General features: G+C 48.7%; 1 protein-coding gene and 1 long non-coding RNA gene across 2 annotated transcripts in view; one reads left to right on the top strand and one right to left on the bottom strand.

The window, feature by feature from the left end:
* The window catches only part of LOC307203680, a 398,536-nt gene that overhangs the window by 306,429 nt on the left and 70,191 nt on the right, over nucleotides 1–21,916 (bottom strand). The gene's annotated exons all lie outside the window — the stretch shown is intronic.
* Nucleotides 13,315–21,916, top strand: part of ADAMTS15 (ADAM metallopeptidase with thrombospondin type 1 motif 15) — a 42,098-nt gene continuing 33,496 nt past the window's right edge. The window contains exon 1 of the mRNA XM_079954509.1: nucleotides 13,315–14,752. Within this exon, the coding sequence (XP_079810635.1) occupies nucleotides 13,757–14,752 (996 nt within the window). The 5' untranslated portion in view covers nucleotides 13,315–13,756. The remainder of the gene's footprint in view (nucleotides 14,753–21,916) is intronic.

Raw genomic sequence — 21,916 nt, forward strand, 5'->3', positions numbered from 1 at the left:
CCCTTGGAAGGTGGTGGACTCTCCTTCATTGAAGGTTTTTGAACGGAGGTTAGGAGGTAATCTGTCAGGGGATTCTTTAGCTGTGATTGCTGCACTGCAGGGGGGGGGCTGGGCTAGATGACCTTTGGGGGTGCCTTCTGCAATTTTGTTATTCTATTGTGCCCTGCCAGGTACTTCATAAATACTGCTTCTGCAATCCCAAGCAGGCAGCAAAATAAAGCAACATCTTGAGTTGCTGGTGGATGAGTCAACTATTTGTGGTTGGTGGGATGCTCCCAGTGCGGTGGCTCACACTCAGCACTTTTTAACATGTTCAGGGGATGAATCAGAAGAAGCTGACACTAGCAATGACCCTGAATTTTGCATTTATCTTATTTAGAGTATGGATTTCTGTGGTTCACAAGGCTTCGATGCACTTGGCGATTTCATACAAAGGTCATGTCCACACCAGAGCATTTAAGCACACACCTGGATCAATTGGTGTGTGCTTATGTGCCATCATCCACACACGAGCTTATTCTGTTTTATGCATCTTGAAACATGATGCTTCTCATCCACATTGGTGGGTGGGGCTTGATGGGATGGGATACACCAACATCACTTGGCTAGCTCATTCTGTAAGAACATCTCAGTTATCCACCAGGAACCTTTGCATGCAATCAATGTCCATGGTGTAAGAGCCAATATGAATTACTTTTGACATTCGCCGTTTCATTGCTCAAATGTGTTCTCAAAGGCTGTTGAAGGAAACTGCACAGTACTATTGATGAAATGCCACTGTCTCAGTTTGGGGCCAATGAAATAAAAAATCGACAGACTGGCTAGACGCTGATGTAAGAAAAACCTGCACCCTCCTTAGATTCTTCATCCCAAGTGTTGCTTATTGATTTATTTGTTGGCAAAACATGCTAAACTGTAAGTCCCTAATGCAGTACAAGCCTGTGGTTTTCAAGGTATGTTAAAAACCCAACATCAGTGTTATTTGGCTGCAGGGGAAGAACCTTCAAGACTCTAAATCCATCACCTGGAGTTGTTTAAATTCCCCAAATGCAAGCAATCCCTTTGCAATTGCTAGAGATGACCCACTACAGTTCAGTCTAATAGGGTGTCTCCCCAGATGTTCTAGGGTACAGATTTGGAAAGTAGTAAAAAAACAAAAACAAAAACACCAGCCAATCTGATGGGCATCCTGTTGCTTTTCTAATATAAGCCCTTTTGGGGCTCTGTTGGCATAGCCAGGGCTGACACCGTTGCCGCTGCCTTATTTGGCGACCATTTTGATGACTCCAGAAAATGGAGGACTGTGTGTTGCGGTTGCTAGGAAACACCAGGATGTGCTTTCCAGCTACATAGGTGACTGAGGAGCATCTCCTATGGTTGCTTAGTAACCATGACATGCTCTCCCTGTTTGTTGGACCTGGCAGAGTGGCTGGCTAGATTTGCAAAGGTGAAGCTGGAGAATGCCACAGGCAGCCATGTCGTGGGGAGAGGCAGCAGTAACCATGTGGTTTTAGATGTAGTGAGGATGTGTTAAGTGTAGCTTTTAAAAATTCAAAATGAACATGGCAAACAGGTGTTTGAAAAAGCTTGGGCCGTACTCGTTTACCAGTCAGGGAGCCTGGACTGAAAGCACACTAGGTGGCAAACCCAGGGTCTGTTATCAGGAAGGAGCAAGGGTGGGTAGGAAGAGAGCTGGCTAGATGACAGAGGTGGGAGGAGTAGGGAACCTAATTCTTTCTGGGTTGCAGCTATGGGGGGTGGGCTGGCTACCAAAGAATAAGAATACAGTGGTACCTCGGGTTAAGAACTTAATTCGTTCCGGAGGTCCGTTCTTAACCTGAAACTGTTCTTAACCTGAAGCACCACTTTAGCTAATGGGGCCTCCCACTGCTGCATGATTTCTGTTCTCATCCTGAAGCAAAGTTCTTAATCCGAGATACTATTTCTGGGTTAGTGGAGTCTGTAACCTGAAGCGCCTGTAACCCGAGGTACCACTGTAATATTTATTACCTGTCCTTCACCAGAAGTTCCCAGGGTGGGTTACAGCAATAAAAAATGCAACATTAAACACAGTTTTAGACAAATTATAAATGTATCTAGAATGGCTCCGTGTGTGTGTGTTGGGGGGTGTAGCCAAAGGTCATGACAAAGAGGTGTGTCTTCAGCATAAAACAATAGCTGCCCAATGAAGGTGGTGGATGCACCTCTGTGGAGAGGGAATTCCAAAGGTTAGGGCTCACCCCTGTGAAGCTCTGAAGATAGTGGAAACAACAAGAGCCCACCCACCCACCGCTGATCACAACACCCAAGAGGATCTGTAAGGAAGGATGCCATTTCTTATTTATTTGGGACCTAGGACATTTAGGGATTTAAACACTAATGTGAGCACCTTGAACTGGATCCGGAAACAAAATGTCAGACAACATGACTTTAAAAAAAATAAAACGGGTGGTATGAGTTCTAAAGGGAACCCCAGCTGGTAAACCGGCCTCTGCATATTGGACCAGTTGAAATTTCCAAGTTGTCCTCAAGGGCAGCCCTTGTGACCAAGTCACGCTGTCCAAAAAGGCCAAAACTGGTGGAGCAGCTGTAGCTGGAAAAAAACCAACTCTCCTTGCCATTAAGGCCACCTGAGCCTCCAAGGACAAAGTTCAACCCAGGATATACAGAACTGCTTTTTCCAGGGGAATGCAACTCCCTCTATGTCAAACCATCTCTCCATGTCCCAGACTTTAAAACTCAGTGCAACGGATAATCCCTCTGCCTTTTCAGGCTACAGCTTCATACAAAAGTGCTCACTAGGGAGCCTGATTTGGGTGTGTCTGCTGGCACAGCAGGTGGCATTGCGGTCTAAACCACTGAGCCTCTTGGGCTTGCCGATCAGAAGGTTGGCAGTTCGAATCCCTGAAATGAAGTGAGCTCCCGTTGCTCTGTCCCAGCTCCTGCCAACCTAGTAGTTCGAAAGCATACCAGTGCAAGTAGATAAGGAGGTACCACTTTGGCGGGAAGGTAAAAGGTGTTTCCGTGAGCTCTCGTTTCTGTCACGGTGCTCCATTGTGCCAGAAGCGGTTTAGTAATGCTGTCCACATGACCTGGAAAGCTGTCTGTGGACAAACACCGTGTGCTGATCCCGGGGGGAAGGTTACCGTTGGCGTAGTCAAAGTCCGGTCCTGGGTCACTAGCCTGGAATCAGTCCACAAGGAGCGGGGCGAGGTCCGAAGCAGGAAGCCGGGCGGGGACAGGAGCACTGGAGAGTCAGGTCTGGGTCCGGGCAGGAACAGGTACTCAACAACGACGTTGCTCCCACAACCTGGGACCGGGCCGACTGGCCTTTATCTGTTCTGAGGCCAGGGGTGGTCCCGGCCCCTAGGAGACCCGCCTCTCTTGGCCTTAAGGCGAGCACTCCTCCTGGGAGAAACCAGTTCCCTTCGCCTCTCTGCCCTGAGCCTCTGCAGTTCAGGAGAGGCTAAAGGGTTACTGGGCCCAGGGGGAGACTCACCTGTAGGCACTGAGTTCTCAACCACCTCTGGAGCCAGAGTGGGATCACCTGGTGCCTGCTCCTGAGGATCCGGCACAGGTGCAAGCGCTTCAGAATCAAGGCCCTGGCCCAGTTCAGACAGCCCTGAAGGCGGGGACTCCTGTGCAGGCTGGGATTCCTCTGGTTCAGCCTCTGAATCGGAATCCCAGGCCATCACACCCCGACTCCCTCAGCCTGAAAGTGAGATGAGCAGCGCAACCCCATTGACTGGACTTTACTATCCAGGGGTCCTTTACCTCTTTACCTTTTTTTACCTCGCTGGCTAGCAAGACAAAGTTTACCACTTTGGGATGAATGAAATGGCCATAAGTCCCATGATGCAGCTTTCCCACAAGCATCTGATTACATTTAGGTTGGGCTTGATCTTGTTCCATCGCAAGAAGCCATCCTTCTTGGTCAGCCTGAGAGCTGTTGGCCCAGGCAACAGGAAGAACGTCCCTTGCACACTCTTGGGCCGGTATCCAGCCTCTTGCTGCTGCCAGCCTTTCAAGTGAAGGCAAGTGGAGTGGAGAGACAAAGAGAATATTTCCTCAGCTCCTCAAGCCCTTTCCAGTCTATCTTTGGCTTGGAACTCTTGAAAGGGCTATATTAAACCAGAGTGATTGTTGTTTTCAAAGCAGAATATAGGGTGAGATCTCTGGGTTTTTCTCATCTTTCTTCTGGCTTTAAATTACTGACATTTCACACAAGGCTTCCAGAAGAGACAGAAATGTGCCTTTGTAGTAGGGGAAGATGGGTGCAGTCAGAGAAAGAAGAGGGTGAATGTGCAACAAGAATAAGTGCTCTGATTTGCAGATCAGGGTAATTTGGATTTACTTAGCCAGAAAACTCCATTGCAATTTTTTGGAGAAATGTGAATTTCAAAGGATAGCTGTGTTTGGAAAATGCAAATTTGCTTCAGTTCACTTTTAAATGGGAACTGAATCAAATTTCCCCCTCTTCCCTACTCCTCAGATTAGTTAAGCCCACACAGACTTTGAGTTGCAGATCTTGATGTATTTATGTATTTATGTCAATACATTTAACTTTAGTTTATCCAATGGCCTTGTGCCTGGTCTCTTTATCTGGTGGTCCCTGGCAAAGGTACCCCAAAATTATGGAAGTTTGCTTTGTTATGAAAAAAAATTGTTTGGAGATGTAATGTTAAAGGGTATATACTACGTCACAAGGCACTCAACCAAAATGATTGGTCAAAAATTGGTTTAGAACTAACTTTCATGGTTTTGACTGATGAGTCAACTGATTTAAACAGTCCCTTGTGAACTGGAGGTGGTTTGATGATTCAGAATGAAGAAAATGGCACAGTAATGCTGGAGTGTAATTTTAATCTATCATAGTTTGCCGCACCCCACAAGCTGAAATCAGATTTAGGTGGCAAAAGTGGCATTTTGCCATGGGTCCTTGAATCCTTCTCCAGATGTTCCTCTCCATCAGAAGCTGGTCCACACACCTCATCATAAATATTGGCTCAAAAAATGTAACCAAAGCAGGAAATGTAGTTTCAGTCCTCTCACCTTCCACCCGGCTCTTGATATTTTTCCATGAATCGGCACAGAAGAAGAACATGTTCACACGTCATCATAATGCGCCACAACCACCAACATCTAAGACAGTCCACATGAAATCTTCTGGCCATAGGACCTCACCTTCTGCATCATAAACCATTCGTCTTCTTGATGTACTGTGGCTGTGCACACCCCGTAACTTGAAAGCACATTTCTCACCCCCATAAAGAATCCTGGGAACTTTAGTTTACCCCTCACATTCCCTCACAAACTACAGTTCCCAGGATTTCCCTTTTTGGGGTGGAGGAGGAAATGTTCTTTATGTGCTCTTCAGCTGAAGTGTGTATTTCTGCCCTTAATGATACAATTAAAAAGCGCTTTGCTTTCATGGGTCTGCCCGTTATCAGGTGCCTTTCGAGAGTCGGTGCTCTACCGGATGGAGTTGACCTGCCCATTGTGTTTCTGTGTCCCTCCTTCTGCAAAGTCCTCATTCAACCTTTGCCAAAAAGTCTCCAAGTGCCCATTAAGGGGAGGCGTTTCCTGTTGACTTAGCAATTAATGACCTTTTCCTCGACTGCTCCCCTCTCCTTCCTCTTTACCCTTCCGTACTCGAAACACAAATACAAAAAGTAAGGGGTGGCGAAAAGAGATCTGTGCAAATGCTACAGTGGGGGTAAGTTGACTGCACACAAGGGGAGGGCCAGGATTTCTCCGGAGGCTTTTTCTGAAGTTTTCCCCCCTCTCACATAACACTGTAACTTAGGGTTACCATCTTTGAGCTAGTTTTATGGAAAATCTAGACATATGGCAACCCACTAATTAGTGAACATCCAATGGAGCTTAAGGCTGGAAGATTCAGGCTGTTTTGGGTGCCCTGAAATAATGTGATTTGGGGCCAAGTTCTTGTCCTGAAAAAACAACAACCTTTCCTGGCTGCACTCATTTGCGGCAGCCAAAAATGTGCATTTTGGGGCACCATGAGAGCACATGCTGGACAGTATGAAAGTGTATTTTAGCAGATTCCTCCCCCCTCTTCTGTCACTGGGCCCTGGTTGGCTTTCCAGTAATAGGCAACTGTGGCAACAGTGGTGCTCCAAGCAGTTACCCACAATGCACTTGGTGCAGGGTTACTTGCAGCTATTTGGGGACGTTTAAATGGTGGCAAGACCCACATTCCTTGCACTGCTTGAAGCACCCAGTCATAAATGTTTTTAAAAGGAGCGGGGGCTTAGGGTAGAGGTGCAGAACCTCCAGCTCACAGTCTGAACATGACCCACTAGGCCAGAGTGGGGAAGGTCCAGCCTGCTGTAGGTATGTTGATCCAATGGCATCAGGGATGGGTAAACAGATTTTAGGACTACAACTCCTATCACCCGCAGCCAGTGTGGCCAATGGTCAGGGATGATGGGAATCGTAGTCTAAAAAATCTGAAATGTATCATGTTGACTTTCCCTGCAACACACACACCAGTGCATAATACCCATTAATAGGATCACATACCCTCCAGCGTTTCTCCAATGAAAATCAAGACGTCCAATTCTATAATGATAACTTTACTATTTATACCCCACATATCTTACTCGGTTGCCCCAGCCACTCTGGGCAGCTTCCAACATATATAACAACATAATAAAACATTAAACATTAATAAACTGCCCTATACAGGATTGCCTTGGGGGTTGGATAACTCCAGACCCTCCAACATTTCTTCAATGAAAATAGGGACATCCTAAGGAAAAACGGGATCAAATCTGGGATCAAATCAGAAACCGGGACGGTTTCTCTAAATCAGGGACGTCTCTGAAAAATAGGGACACTTGGAGGGTTTGGGACATGGGTAGGCAAAATAAGGCCCGGGGTCCGGATCTGGCCCAATTGTCTTCTAAATCCGGTCCTTGGACGGTCTGGGAATCAGCGTGTTTTTACATGAGTAGAATGTGTCCTTTTATTTAAAATGCATCTCTGAGTTATTTGTGGGGCCTGCCTCGTGTTTTTACATGAGTAGAATGTGTGCTTTTATTTAAAATGCATCTCTGGGTTAATTGTGGGGCATAGGAATTCGTTCATTTTTTCCCCTTCAAAATATAGTGCAGCCCCCCACAAGGTCTGAGGGACAGTGGACCGGCTCCCTGCTGAAAAAGTTTGCTGATCCCTGGTCTGGGATCAGCATAACTACAACCGTGTGCAGAGTTTTCTGGGTGTAAATTTCATTGAGCTCAGTTGAGCTTCCTTCTGACCTCGTATGTTAAACGCCCTGAGCTCTCACCTTTGGCCTTTAATTAGAAATACAGTGGTACCTTGGGTTACAGACGCTTCAGGTTACAGACTCCGCTAACCCAGAAATAGTACCTCGGGTGAAGAACTTTGCTTCCGGATGAGAACAGAAATCGCTTGGCGGTGGCGCGGCGGCAGCAGGAGGCCCCATTAGCTAAAGTGGTGTCTCAGATTAAGAACAGTTTAAGGTTAAGAACAGACCTGCAGAACGAATTAAGTTCTTAACCCGAGGTACCACTGTATTGACAAGTGCCACCACTGAAACTCTTCATTCAAAACTGTGTATCCCTTTCTACATCAAAAGAAAGAAAGGCCCAGCCTCTGCCTCATTCACCTCCTCATTCTCTGCTTTCCTCTGTGCTAACCTCCCACCCCAAAATAATAAAACTTGAAAGCCATGTTATCCCCTCATTCACTTGCTGGAGCCACGAGGATCCCTCAATGACCCCGGTGCTCTAGCAGATGACATCATCACTCTTGCTCTGAGAAAGGTCCCGGTGGAGCCCCACTTGCCTGCATTCTCCCTCCCTTCCACCAATGATGGGAACGTCATTTTTGTCTCTGAAGGATCATCTGACATGCATCTCAAGAGGTACACACAATTAGGGCCCAGCACTCTTTCGGAGGAGACAGTTCTAATTAAAAAAACCACACGTCAAATATGCAATTACTGAATCAGCCCATTCAGCTATACTCATTCGTTTTTTCCCCCTTTTCCTTTTCCAGCAATAAACTGTCACGTCCCAGAATCAAGGAGAATCTTTTCAAACAAGGAACATCTGACTTTCTCTAAGTGAGTGAGGTGCTTCTGGGTGGGGAAGTTCTGTTAAGTCTCTGAAGTCCTTGAGCCCTGTAAGTGCAGCTGAATAAAATTCCCTCTTTCCCCCCCGCAAGCAAAGTACTGTTCATTCAAGTAACTGAGCTCATTAGCTAAATTCACCCATTCACTCGCTCTGAGTTGCTCAGAAAGCTTTTGTGGGTCACAGGTTTGGCCCAAAAGAGGCCTTGATGATGGCTGATGTGAGCGCTAGCAACAGATCTCTAATTTTATGCGCTAGCAAGACAGGCTTGTGGGGTGGAGGGAAAGCTCTCTCTCAACCTCCTGGTAGACAGCCCCGTTGGTTTAGATTTCAGAAATGCATAAAATTCTTCAGCTGCAGCTGTCTCCCTGCCAAATCTTTAAATCAAAGCAGAAACCAGCTTGTCTGCAAGGACGGCTTCATTTACCATTAAACCATTTCAGGGCAATAAAAACAAGCATTGGTTTTGACTACGTGACTTATGTGCAAACGTGTTGCACAGGGGCGGGGAAGGCGGGCACCCCAGGGTGTGTGTGTTAGAGTGGGTCAGGTGTCAAGGGGCACAGATTGCTGCCAGAAACTGGCCAACTTGATTTTATCAAACTATTCCCATGTGATTTGCAATGGCTGCCAGTTAATTTCTGCGCTCAATTCAAGGTGCTGTGGTTCACCTTGAAAATCCTTAATGGCTTGGGACCTGGGGCATCTTTCCCCCAGTGCTTTTGCCACCATTAGGCAGAGTGAGGCAAGTGCCTCAGGTGGCAGATGCTGAGGGACAGCTCCCTGGCCGTAGTTTCTATTGGGGGACAGAGCTGGGTTTGCCACACAGCCCAATGCTGGTCCTTCCGATGCAACAGAGGACACTGTGCCACCTCAAGTCCTGAAGGCACATTGAACCGCCTGTCCAGACAGCTTATGGATCAGTTCTGCTTTCCCCATATGTTTTCCCTTGCATGTTCTGATTGCCATCTGAGCCCCTGCTTCAAATCTCTTGGCCTCAGGTGCAAGGCTGATGTTAGCAACCAGTGGCAGGGCCTTTTGTGTTGTGGCACCTATCTTGCCAAGTTGGGTTTCTCAGGCTCCATCGCTATGCTGCTTCAGGTGATCAGAGAAGGCCTGGCATTTTCCTTTTTCTTTTTATAAAAAAGATATTTTGTTAATTATGTTCTTTCTGTGCTACTGAAATTTGCTAAAATGCACTGTTCATCAGAGGGCAATATAATGGAACTCCTTCCCTAGAGAAACTAGACGGGCCCCCTCCTTGTCCTCCTGCTGGCAGGTGAATATATTCTTCTTCCAACAGGCTTTTGGAAAATAACTACAGTGGTACCTCTAGTTACGGACGCGGGTGGTGCTGTGGGTTAAACCACAGAGCCTAGGACTTGCTGATCAGAAGGTCGGTGATTCGAATCCCCACGATGGGGTGAGCTCCTGTTGCTCGGTCCCAGCTCCTGCCAACCTAGCAGTTCAAAAGCATGTCAAAGTGCAAGTAGATAAATAGGTACCACTATGGCGGGAAGGTAAACGGCGTTTCCGTGCGCTGCTCTGGTTCACCAGAAGCGGCTTAGTCATGCTGGCCACATGACCCGGAAGCTGTACGCCAGCCCCCTCGGCCAATAAAGCGAGATGAGCGCCACAACCCCAGAGTCGGCCACGACTGGACCTAATGGTCAGGGGTCCCTTTACCTTTACCTCTAGTTACAAATTGAATTCGTTCCGGAGGTCCGTTCTTAACCTGAAGCTGTTCTTAACTAGAGGCGTGCTTTTGCTAATGGGGCCTCTTGCTGCTGCTGCACCGCTAGCACACAATTTCCATTCTCATTCTGGGGTAAAGTTCTCAACTTGAGGTAACTCTTCCAGGTTAGCGTAGTTTGCAACCTGAAGCATTTGTAACCTGAGGCATTTGTAACTCAAGGTACCACTGTACTTTTAATGAAATGGTTGGTGCTGTGCTGTTTTTATTGCAATTACTGGTATGCTTTTAATAGATTTTAAGGTCGGCAGTTCGAATCTGCATGATGGGGCGAGCTCCCATTGCTCTGTCCCAGCTTCTGCCAACCTAGCAGTTTGATGGCATACCAGCACAAATAGATAAATAGGTACCACTGTGGTGGGAAAGTAAATGGCATTTCCGTTTGCTCTGGCACTCATCATGGTTCTCCGTGTGCCAATAGCAGTTTAGACATGACCCGGAAAGCTGTCTGTGGACAAACGTCAACTCCCTCAGCCTGAAAAGTGAGATGAGCACAGCAACCCCATAGTCTCCTTTGACTGGACTTAACTGTTCAGGGGTCCTTTACCTTTACCTGTAATAGATTTTAATGTATTTATGTAGTTTTTAAAAACAATAAAACACAGATAGAATTAAAGCTACATAAATACATTAAAATCTGTTAAAGGTAAAGGACCTTTTGTTATTTCCCTGTATTTTTAGCTGTTCTTATTTGATCTGTAAGCCACTTTGAGTCCTTGTCCAGGAAAAAGGTGGAGTGTAAATAAATATTTGATGATGATAATAATAATAATAATAATAATAATAATAATCATCATCATCATCATCATCATCATATAAGGGGACTGTGTATGTTTTATTCTGTTTTTATTACTTTTCATTAGCGCCTCAAGTCTCTTTGGTAAAGTAGGTGGGATGGAACTTTTGAAAATAAATCAATAAAAACAAATCACCTCTCCTAGCAGAAAGCCTTTTAACCACGTGACTAGAATAATATTTAAGATGAATGAATGATTCATCTTCACGAAGGAATAATCCTGCTTTGATCAGGGCACAGGGATGGAACAGCAAGTCACAGGGGAGACCTGGGCAGGATGCAGTGCCCAAAGCGGTCATGTTTACATCCCTTTGATGATGGAACCTTATAGTCTCCTCTTCCATCTTGCATGCCTGTCCAGCAGACTGTCAAAACCTGCCTTTTCCTCCTCCCTGCTCTCTGCTGCATATCCATAAACTTTATTTAATTGACCATGCACACCAGCTCAGATAAACTATCACTGTACAGCAATACACACAATAAGACATCAACTACCAATAAAACAATACCTATTAACCAGACCCTCTTTTTATCATGTCTTTAACTGTCCTGAGTGCAGAGACAAACAATTTAAAAACACTAAATAAGCCTGATCTATAATCAGCTGTTGTCAGTGTTTAGGAAATACTTTACATCTTCCGAAAAGGTTGCAGTCCTACAAACAACATGGGGGTTTGTGCCACTGAACTCAATATGGTTTATATATAGGATTGCATCACATGGTATAATCCCAAGATGCAGACGTCTTGTATTTTTTGAAGGGACGTTCTTAATTATTTCAGATTGCTTAATAAACGCCTCCTCTGCAGTTTTCAAATGGCTGACCTTTGTGTCTGTTTCAACTATGGATGGGAGTTAACCATTTTCAGTCTTGCATTTCTTTCTGTTTATGCTTTGGCCAGCTCTCTCTGCTCTGTTTTGCAAGGAAAAGCAACAGACAGCATCCTCTCATTCCTCTGCTGATGTCAGCATACAAAGCTCATATGATGTTGCTAGTGATAAGAAGAGGTTACTGGAGGGTTGCGAATCCCATGGAGACTTTTTCACATCCACATGGACGCTTCCCTTACAATTCGTTGCAGACAACTTGAAAATAATACTGAGCATTCATATAGCACTAGTTCCCAAGTGTTCTGGGGGTGCTTTCAGGTGGGGAGAGGGTTTCTTACTGCAAATGGGTCCTTGAGATATTGCAGATGTGGCACTGGCAACAGCAGGTTTTTCCAATTGGATTTCCCCCAGGAAGAGAACATTGGGTGAAATGGAGGAGAAATACAAGCTGTTTCATTCATGCACAAGTTTAACATGGGGTGTGTGTGTGGGGGGGGGGGGTGAGCAGCACAGTCCTGCAACGTCAGTGGGTCTGTCCCAATCGGAGGGGACCTGACAAAGCACTTTCTGTGTCCACACGAAGGCAACAAGTGCTTGAGAAATGCATTCTCATTAGCACAAAATGGATTATAACTTCTCAGCGGAATGCGATTTAGGTTGACAAAACAGTGTGGGACATGGACAACATAGGGAATGACATTGTGTTTGCAGCACCCCCGAAAGGCACTTGCCTGCAGCACTGAATGCACATTATCACATAGTGTGTACCAGATTTTTTTGTTTTATAAAATTTATACACTGCCTCATGAAGGTGCTGGATACACCTCTTTGGCGAGGGAATTCCATCATCAACCCCCATCGGGAAGCACCCTCCAAACCCTGACAGACAGGAATATTGTCACAATCCTCACAACAGTCCATGAAAGTCTGATCAGCAGAAAATTACGCCCATTTTTCTGATGAGGGGCTGAGGCTGTGTGAGCAAGAGAGGTTTTTCTAAGTCCATCTTGACTTTGTAGGCGAGGAGACAGTCAAGACCCAGGCCTTTGAGACTCAAGAGTTTGCCTATTTCTTTGTGACTCCACACTGGCTGTTGTTAACCCACCTTCTTCTCCAAGGAGCTCAAGGTGGGGTACAAAGTGATTCTTCCCCCTCATTTAATCCCCACAACAACCCTGTGAGGTAGGTTAGGCTGAGAGGCAGTGACTGGCCCAAGGTCTCCCAAGTCAGCTTCGTGGCCACATGGGGGATTTGAACCCTGCTCTCTGACAGGTCCATGGTGGTCACACTGTTCTGAGCTACACCTGCAAGGTCTTTGGTCTCCAGGCTGCAAGGTGTGTGCGAACAGGAGTGTGAAAATAAAGAAGGAATATCTGCGGACGAAGGAAGGAGGGCAATGGAAAAGGTTATTTGTTCAATTGTAACAGGCGGTGCTCAGAAGGGCACACAGAGTGCTTTCCAAGTAGGAAATGATAAGGCGAAGGCTAATGAAGAGAAGGGAGACGGAATGCAGCAGCCCAAGGCACTTTTTGGCACATTCAGAGTGCATCTTTCTTTAGAAAAACACATACACACACACACACAAACATCCTTTTGGCTGGCTGTTTTGGCTTGTCAAGGCTTTCCTGGGGTTCAGGAAAACGCAGAAGATCTGGCCACAAACACAACACAACAGCCCTGTGAAAAAAAGCAGAGTCAGTGGAACTGAGGAACTTCAATGAGAGAGGGGCTGCGTTGAAGAGGGGCGAAGGGGCTGCAGAGGAGGCAGGAAAAAGAACAGCAAACGCTGCAGATGGTCTCACTCTCTGAGCGAGAGAGGAAGCTCCATAATTGCAAAAGTCAGCTAAACTCGCTCTGGCTCTTTAAAACGCGAGGCGAGCGCGCCGCAGCGCGCTACTAGGAGGCAGCGGGCGAGCTGCAAGTGGCTGAGGGCAGGCCCAATAAGCGCCTTCAGCACCTCCCCTCGGAGAAAAAAGCAGCAAGCGAAGGAAAAGCAACTCTGGCTCCGAAGCCTTGATAAAAAAAAAAAAGAAAGGAAAAGGGACAGAAATTGGCACACGGCGGCGATGTATATAAAGCTCTCCTAGCAAGCGCGCTGCCTGTTTGCAAAGCCAGGCACCGTCGAGGGGGGTGGTAGCAGGAGCGCGCCGGCCGCGATGCCTCGCTGAGTGAGTGAGCGAGCGGGCAGCGGGCTGCTCCCCGACGCAGTGGACCTGCAGTTGCCCCGGCCAGCCCGGTCCGCGCCCTCCCCGCCGCGCCATGCCGCTCCTCCTGCTCCTCCTCCGTCAGGGTGCCCTCTTGCTCTGCCTGACCGTCCCGCGAGGGTTGTGCGCCCCGGCGGAGACGGAGCTGGTCACCCCCATCCGCCTGGACCCGTCCCCGGAGGGCGGCCGGCCGTATTTCCATGGCCCCCCCGAGGGCACCCCTGTCGGGCAAGGAGCCACCTTCCAGATCACGGCTTTCCACCAGGATTTCTACCTGCACCTGCGCCCCGACGCCCAGTTCCTGGCGCCCGCCTTCGCCACGCAGTACCTGGGCAGCGCCCCGACGGCGGGGGCGGCCGAGCAGGAGGGAGACCTGCGCCGCTGCTTCTACTCCGGGGACGTCAATGCGGACGCGGACTCTTTCGCGGCTCTGAGCCTCTGCGGGGGGCTGACGGGGGCTTTCGGCTACCGCGGCGCCGAATACCTCATCCGCCCCGTCGAGAACAGCGGCGGGAACCGGGCGCTGTGGAGCGGCCCCGGGGAGCACCTGCTGCAGCGCCGGAGCGCGCCAGGTCCCGCCGTCCCGACTTCCCGCTGCGGCGTGGGCTCGGGCTGGAACCCGGCCATCCTGCAAGCCCTGGAGAAGTACAAGGGGGCCTCCGGGGCCCGACGGGGCCCCCGCAACGGGACGGGCCACGCGCCGCAGCCTCCACCGCCCAGGGCCAAGCGCTTCGTCTCCATTCCGCGCTACGTGGAGACGCTGGTGGTGGCGGACGAGTCCATGGCCAAGTTCCATGGCGGCGACCTGCAACACTACCTTCTGACCCTCATGGCCACGGCGGCGCGCCTCTACCGGCACCCCAGCATCCAGAACCCCATCCAGCTGGCCGTGGTCAAGTTCCTGGTCATCGGGCAGGACGACAAGGGGCCCAAGGTGACGAGCAACGCCGCCCTCAGCCTGCGCAACTTCTGCGCCTGGCAGAAGAAACTGAACAAGGGCAACGACAAGCACCCCGAGTACTGGGACACCGCCATCCTCTTCACGAAGCAGGTGGGTGGGGGCGATCTGACGGGGTGGGTTGACGGGTTGCCTCAGGGCTCCTCCGGCTCGTCCCCCAGGGCAGGAGGACCACGAGGTGCCGCCAGGCGGGGTGGGTGCGTCTCGCCTCTCCCCTAATGGTCCCTGCAGGGGCGTCGAATGGGTCCTTCGAGGGAAGAGCCTTGAGGTTGGGCGGCAGCGCGGGTGAGGCTGATTCCCCTCCCTGGCCAGCAGGAGGCGCTGTAACGATGATGGTTTTTACTAATCCAACATTCTCTGTGTGTATGGTACGGGGTTCTGGTTTATTGCATCTGTATCCGGCCTTTTCCTCCAAGGAGCTCAAGGTGGCGAGTGTGGTTCTCCCATCCATCATTTAATCCCCACAACCACCCTGCGAGGTAGAGTTGCTGTGAGGTGACTGGCCCAAGGTCAGGCACTGAGCTTCATGACTTGTGTATGTGCGCATGTGTAAATGCGTGGTTGAATCCTGATCTGTCCCAGGTCCTACTCTGAAATTGTAATCTTCACAATGCCATGAGGTAGGTTAGGCTGAGAGGCAGTGACTGGCCTACGGTCTCCCAGTGAGCTTCATGTGCTGAGTGAGAATTTGAACCCTGATCTCCCAAGGTGCTGGTTTGACACACTAACCACTGCACCACTCTTGACTCCTCCCGAAGCCCCATTAATCCCATTTCCCTTAGTCCAGTCTGGGGCCCTTCAGATGTTGTCAGATTACAGCTTTCATCCCCTCCTCACCCTTGGCCATGCAGGGCAGGGGCTGATAGGAGTTTTAGTCCAGTGTTTCTAGGGCATCACGTCGAGGAAGGCTGCTGTGGCCTCAGTAACCTTCAGGCTACCACGTCCAGTACACACTTACTTAGGAATAAGCCCCATTTGTTGTCAACGGGTGGAGACTTCTTCCCAAATTAATTCAGGATTAGGTTGCACCTGCCCCCTATGAGCCATGAGAAGGTGCCTGCCCAAATTAAAAGCAACAGCGGTTACTTGGCTGGTCACTTTCGGCTCTGCTGATTTTTCCAGGGAACCAGGGAAGCTGCTTTGATGTTGTTCTCCTTTGTTTAGCCCACTACACTGCTGCCTGCTTGGATTGGCAGTGTCTTTTGTAGGTCCTTGGCAGGTCCAGCCCTGATGTCTTAAGGAAGCTCCTAGTTATGATGGCTGCACTCTGCCTCCAGTGTTCAGGTTTCCCTAGAGAAGAATCCCGCTGACCACTGAACCAGATGCTGGACTAGATTGGCATGTTCCCTGAGCCAGCAGGGCTCACTTTTTATGTTCTGATCTTTTTGCTGAAGCTGCCAGGGGGACGTGGGTTTGGGTCCTTCTGCGTGGGATGTATACAGTCCAGCCTTGCTCTCTGCCACCACCACCCCAATTGCTTGGTTGCAGCTCTGAGGGAAGCACGTGGGTTGTGAGCTTGGCATACATGGAATTCCTTTTGAACAGCAGCCCAGAAAGAAATAAAAAAAGAGGGTAGAGAAAAAACACCCGTTGGCACAGTTTTTTGCGAGGCCAGTAAATGGGTCAAGAGAGAGACATTCTTCAGGAAGAGTCATTTGTGACAAGAAGCTGCCCTTTGCCAGTGGAGCTTCTCGCTGGGCGGGGCGGAGCCACGATTCTCCTCCTTTCTCCTCCTTCTGTCTCTCCCTCCTTCTCTCCTTCCTGCCTTTGCCATCTGGGCCAGAGCTGCCAATTACCCAATGCAGTGTCTCGGTTTGCCTGCCATGATGTGGCTGAGAAAACCATTGCAGGGTGCATTTGTAGTTGCACCTTAAGAGTAATAAAAAAAACTTCAAGAGGAAAAAGGCAATTAATAGAGGCGATTAAGAATATAAGAAGAGCCTGCTGGATCAGGCCAATGGCCCATCTAGTCCAGTATCCTGTTCTCACAGTGGCTAACCAGATGCCCCTTATGGAACACCTGTAAGCAAGATTTGAGCACAAGAGCCCTGAGGTTTTCAGCAGCTGGTACTCAGAATAATTGCTGCCGCCAACTGTGGAGGGAGAGCGTAACCATCCTGGCTCATAGTCACTGATAGCCCTCTCCTCCTCCTCCATGAATTTATCCAGTCCTCTTTTCAAGCCATCCAAATTGGTGGTCACCACTGCCTCTTGTGGGAGGGAGTTCCACAGTTTAAGTCTGCACTCCATAAAGAAGTACTTTTTAAAATCCGTCCTAAATCTTCCAACGTTCAGCTTCAAACCTTATCATTTTTTTACATAGTAGGAGATACATAAATTGTAGGAAAACTTGTGGAGAAGGTGGATAGAGATGCATCCACTGCCCTCCCCTGACCCTTAGGATGCTAAAATGTAGAGCAGGGGTGAGGAACCTGGAAGTCCAATTGCCCCTGGAGCATCAGAAGTTCTGCTCCTGACTTGGGATCACCCTCTGAAATTAACTGGCAGCGGATTCAGCAGACAGAAGAGAAAAAATCTTTCCTCCTTCCCTGCATAGTGAATTCATAGGTTTTCCTTGCACCATAAAATGGTTATGGCTGCTGACATAAGTCCTTATAGCTAAATGGAGACCCTTCATATTTAGAGGCAGTCTACCTACAGTATAGCTGTTGTTGTGGGATGTGGTTGTGGTGGGAACCTTTGATGCTGTTGTATTCCAGCTTCTTTCCACCCAAGCTGGCATGGCCTATTGGTCAGGGATGATAGGAACTGTAATCCAAAAACATATTGAGGGCCATAAACGCCTATCTCTGCTGTAAGGGACGCCCTATGAAAAGGAAGTTAGGATCAATGGACTCTTGGTTTCATCCAGCTCTTCTCATGTTCTTGTTGGTCACACAAAGCCAGGGATTTGCTTTGTTTTCTGAACTCCCCCTCCCCCCAAACAGCTGGGCAGAGCACCAATCTCTTTCTGAAATCTCTTGCAGAACCCTCTATTGCATGAGGTTTGGGAAAACTGAGACCAATTGGGGTGTCTCCCCCACCACTAATCTACTGTCTTTCTTTAGAAATTGTTAACTCTCACTCGCCTCATGTGTGAAGTGGGATTTATTCCCCCAGAGTAATTTTTCATGTCAACATCCGTTTACAGTGGACGTAAACAAGTTAAGTTTGTCTGGCTGCACGACTTTGCCCTTAAATAAACATTCCTGCGATTTCCCCGCTTAATTAGAAGGATTTGCTACTTCCTTTCCTGCTGTTCCTTTTTTGTTTGGGGTGGTGTTTGTGAAATCCAGCGGAGAGAGCAAAGTTAAGTCCTTAGTTTGTCAGTGGAAATCTCATGGCAGTCAGGGATGTCAGATCAGTGGCGGCTGCTGTCCGTGGAGACTGGTGGGGTAGAAGTCCGGGAGCCCAACAGTAGGTGGCGCCAAAGCCAATGACAGACAGAGCCAATTCATTTTAACTTGGTCCTTGTCGTCGTCGTCCTCCTCCTCCTCGCTGCTGAGTTACACAAGGGCAACTCTGAGAGGAGGAAGATGACAGGCAGTGCCACCCCCGGACTGGGTGTAAGTGGGAAGGCAGGCAGGTGGGGGCAGCCTAACGTTGGCAGACAATGCCCAATTTGCCCTAATGGACCAATCTCTGCTGACATCCATCATGCATTTCCTTCTGGAATCTATTACTTATTGCATTTATTTCTCACTTTGTTCTCCAGGGGGCTCAAGGTTCTCCCCATCCTCATTTGATCCTCAAAACAACCCTACAGGGTAGGTTAGGATGAGAGGCAGGGACTGGCCCCTAGGGTCACCCAGTAAACTTCGTGGCTGAGTGGGGATTTGAACCCAGTTCTCCACAATGCTAGTCCAAAACTCTAACCACTACACTGGAACCCTGATCTTCCAATATTTTATATCTCTGTGTGTGCGTGCCTGTGTTCTCTCTCTCTCTCTCTCTCTCTCTCTCTCTCTCAACTTCCAAGGTTCTAGTTCCCATTTCATCTTCACAACAACCCTGTGAGGTAGGTCAGGCGGAGTGGCAATGCCTGGCCCTCAAGATAGCCCAGTGAGCTTTGTGACCAAGTGGGGATTAGATCCCTGGTCTCCGAGGTCCTAGCCAGGCACTCTTTCCGCTGCACCACACTGGCTCTCATCCTGAAACCAGGCTGGGCCTGTTCCTAACTCCTCCCCTCTGTAGCCCCTGGGCTCCTGCATCTCCATGTTGATGCTGACAGCCTGAGCATCCTCTGCAATTGCTCCTTGATGCTGTGGGCTTCGTGCCGGACAGGAATGCAACTGCTCCCTCTAGACCCGGTCGCTCAGCAGCCATCATCGCCTAAGAACGAGTGGTTTTTGCTTCCCATACACCTGGACGGGCTTCAGGCAGGTGATTGACTTGGAAATCTCCTCAAGGAATCCCTTGTCATCCTCGGGCTGAACCTTGGCTACACACACTGTTCTGATCCATGGCAGCCTTCCCAGTTTTGCTCGCAGGAAACATTTGTATGCATCCAACTGGGATTTCTCATTTGACACGGCAGGAGCTTTGGCCAAACTTGTACCGGGAAACGTTCTGACCGTTCTGTTTCCATCTCTACCATTTGCTCGTCGCCTTCCTCCTCCTCCTCTTCCAGGGCTCTGTTGCCTAAGTGAAGGCTTCCTCCTCTGTGTTTGTGCGGCCGGCTGCTGTGATAGGCAAGATTAAGGAGGTGCTTCTTCCCTTGGGTCTCAGGCAAAAGAATGCCTCACCATCTTAACCCTGGATACATGGCCATAGTCTGGCCCTTGAATTGCTGTGGGACAACAGCTCCCATTATTTCCAACAATAGCTGCGATTCCTCCATTGCAAGGCATTGGACTAGATGACTCAATGATCGCAGTGATGCAATGAATATAGGGAAGGCCACATCTCTATTTGCTGACGGAGAAAGATTAGAACAAACCTTTTGGTAGGAATGAAAGGCATCGTGATTGTGTATTTGTGTGTGTAAGGAACCAGCACAACACACACGACCACTCGTGTGTGAAATATCTCAGAGACTACTCCATCCCTCTTCATCCCTTCCATGACTACAGCTAAATGACCGCAGCTACCTGCATGACTCACACCTAGACTTGGGTGGTTGGTTTTTTTGGGTAGGCGCAGCCCCTCCAGAGCTTTGAGCTATTCTGCGAACTTCCATAGGCACTTCTGTTTGTGCAAATCTCAGAGAAGGGGTCGAGGACAAGGGGGACGGAGAAGCAGATCCAGAGGTGTTTTGGGGTGGCCTGTTGCTTTTACTCATGTCACAGGCATGGTCCTCATAACACATGGCAGAGACTGCAATCGTTTGCACTCTCACCTGGAGAAGGGTCCCACGTGATTCAGTGAGACTTGTTTGAGAGGAGACATTGGTGCGATGGCAAATTCTGAAGTGCAGGAATGCATCGTGATGGCAACTCCTATGGCAGGGATGGGGAACCTCAGGCCTGGGTGCTAAATTCGCCCCCGCCCAGGTCTTTCTGTTTGGCCCCTAAGGATCTCCCCTTCCGAAGCACAAAACGAGCCTGTTCTATGGCATCTTTGAGTGCTTTTGCCTGGTTGGATTTGAACTGCGATTCTGCTCCTTGCTTGCCTGGATGGAGGACAGGAAAGGTGCAGGTGTGTCAAACCTCTGATTTCTGTCTGGCTAGTATGCAGCTTATTGTGAAAAAGTAAGAGTCACATCCATTGTTCCGCCCAATTTTGTATCTGGCCCCTGCATGCGCCACCACTGCAGCGCAGCTATAGGGACTGTGTGTTCCTTTAGTCCCTAGCCAGACCAAAGACATACTCACAAGTTAGACCATCGTTCATGGCATTGACTGCAACCCCGTGCATCACTTTCTGGGAGTAAGCTGAGTTCCGTGGTACTTCTGACTGTAGAGGTTCAACTTGGAAAACACATTGAGCTTCAAGAACAAGTTTTTCTGCCAACTGCAATGGCAGCCTTTTCAATTAGAAATGCTACTATCTTGCAAAGACATGTTGAGGACGATGACAACAACAATGCTCCTATCTGACTGGTGTGAAGCAGGTACCTCATCAAAGAAATGGAAGGAAGTACCTAGCCTTGATTATTTTTTCTTGTTCTCTGACTTCCTCAATGCTAACATCCTACAAATCCTGGAGGTGGGGGAAACGACAACCTTGAAACCTCATTCAGTTGCTGGAGAAAATAGAGTCAATCAATTCCTCTGGTGTTGCAGTGGATGATGTCATCGCTCATACTTTGAAAAAGGTCCCCAAACTGTGCTCCCTCACATCCTCCCTCTGCTGCACCACTGGGAGTAAACATGTGGGATAGGACTGTAAAACTCCTAGAAAGAGACGCAGACTTTGAGGCGGTGAGTGATCATGGGACTCCGCCCTGTGACGAACCCTCCTTCTCTTGTCCCCTCAATTCCTCCCATGATATCAGGCTGGAACAAGCCAGGTTTGGCTGCTCCTTCCCTGCTGGTCTATTGAGTTGGGACTGCAGGAGCCTCAGATGGAATGCATTAGAGCAGGATGTGGCTCGGGCGCATGAGACCCTTGCCTTGTTGAAAACGAGACCTGGAACTTTTCCACCGACTTTGGGAGGAGGGAGCCAAGGCTTCCCCCAGCTGCTGTATCCCAGCAGTGTGGCGACGGAAGTGAATGTGACAAATGTGATATTATTTGCTGGATTGTCAAAAAGCTGCCATTATGGAAAAGGGGAGAGAAAAGAACAGTTTCTGCATGTTAGGAATGCGAAAGAGTGATTCAGCCTTGCAACTGCCAAGGGAACAGTAAAAAGAAAAAGAAAAAAAGGGTGGGAGGGGAGAGAGGAAGAATACATATTTTTAATAGATAAAGCAAGGTGTCTTAGATTTTCATTTTCCTCCCGATTCTGCGGAATTCTATCCTGGAGCAGATGAGTAACTCCCTTTCCCCTTTCCTTTTCAGGATGAGGGTTTCCACTGAGTAGGTTCCAAAACAAAACACTTTTTTGGAATCGCAGGAAATTGGGCTCCACGAGTTTGTAGCTATTTAGGCAATGTGATGACTACAAGGCTCGGATTTAGTGTTGACCTTCAGTTCAACCTGAGCTGCGTGTCCTGATCCTTACAAACATCAGATGGAGAAGATAAACGTGGGTGCAGAGTCATGCGACTTCAGACTGGTGGGGGAGGGAGGCTGGAAGGAAACACAGAATCATAGGATAGAATTTGTAGAGTTGGAAGGGGTACCACTGGTCATCTAGTCCACCCCCTGCAATGC

Source organism: Podarcis cretensis (genome assembly GCF_951804945.1).
Source record: "Podarcis cretensis genome assembly, chromosome: 15".
Taxonomy (NCBI): domain Eukaryota; kingdom Metazoa; phylum Chordata; class Lepidosauria; order Squamata; family Lacertidae; genus Podarcis; species Podarcis cretensis.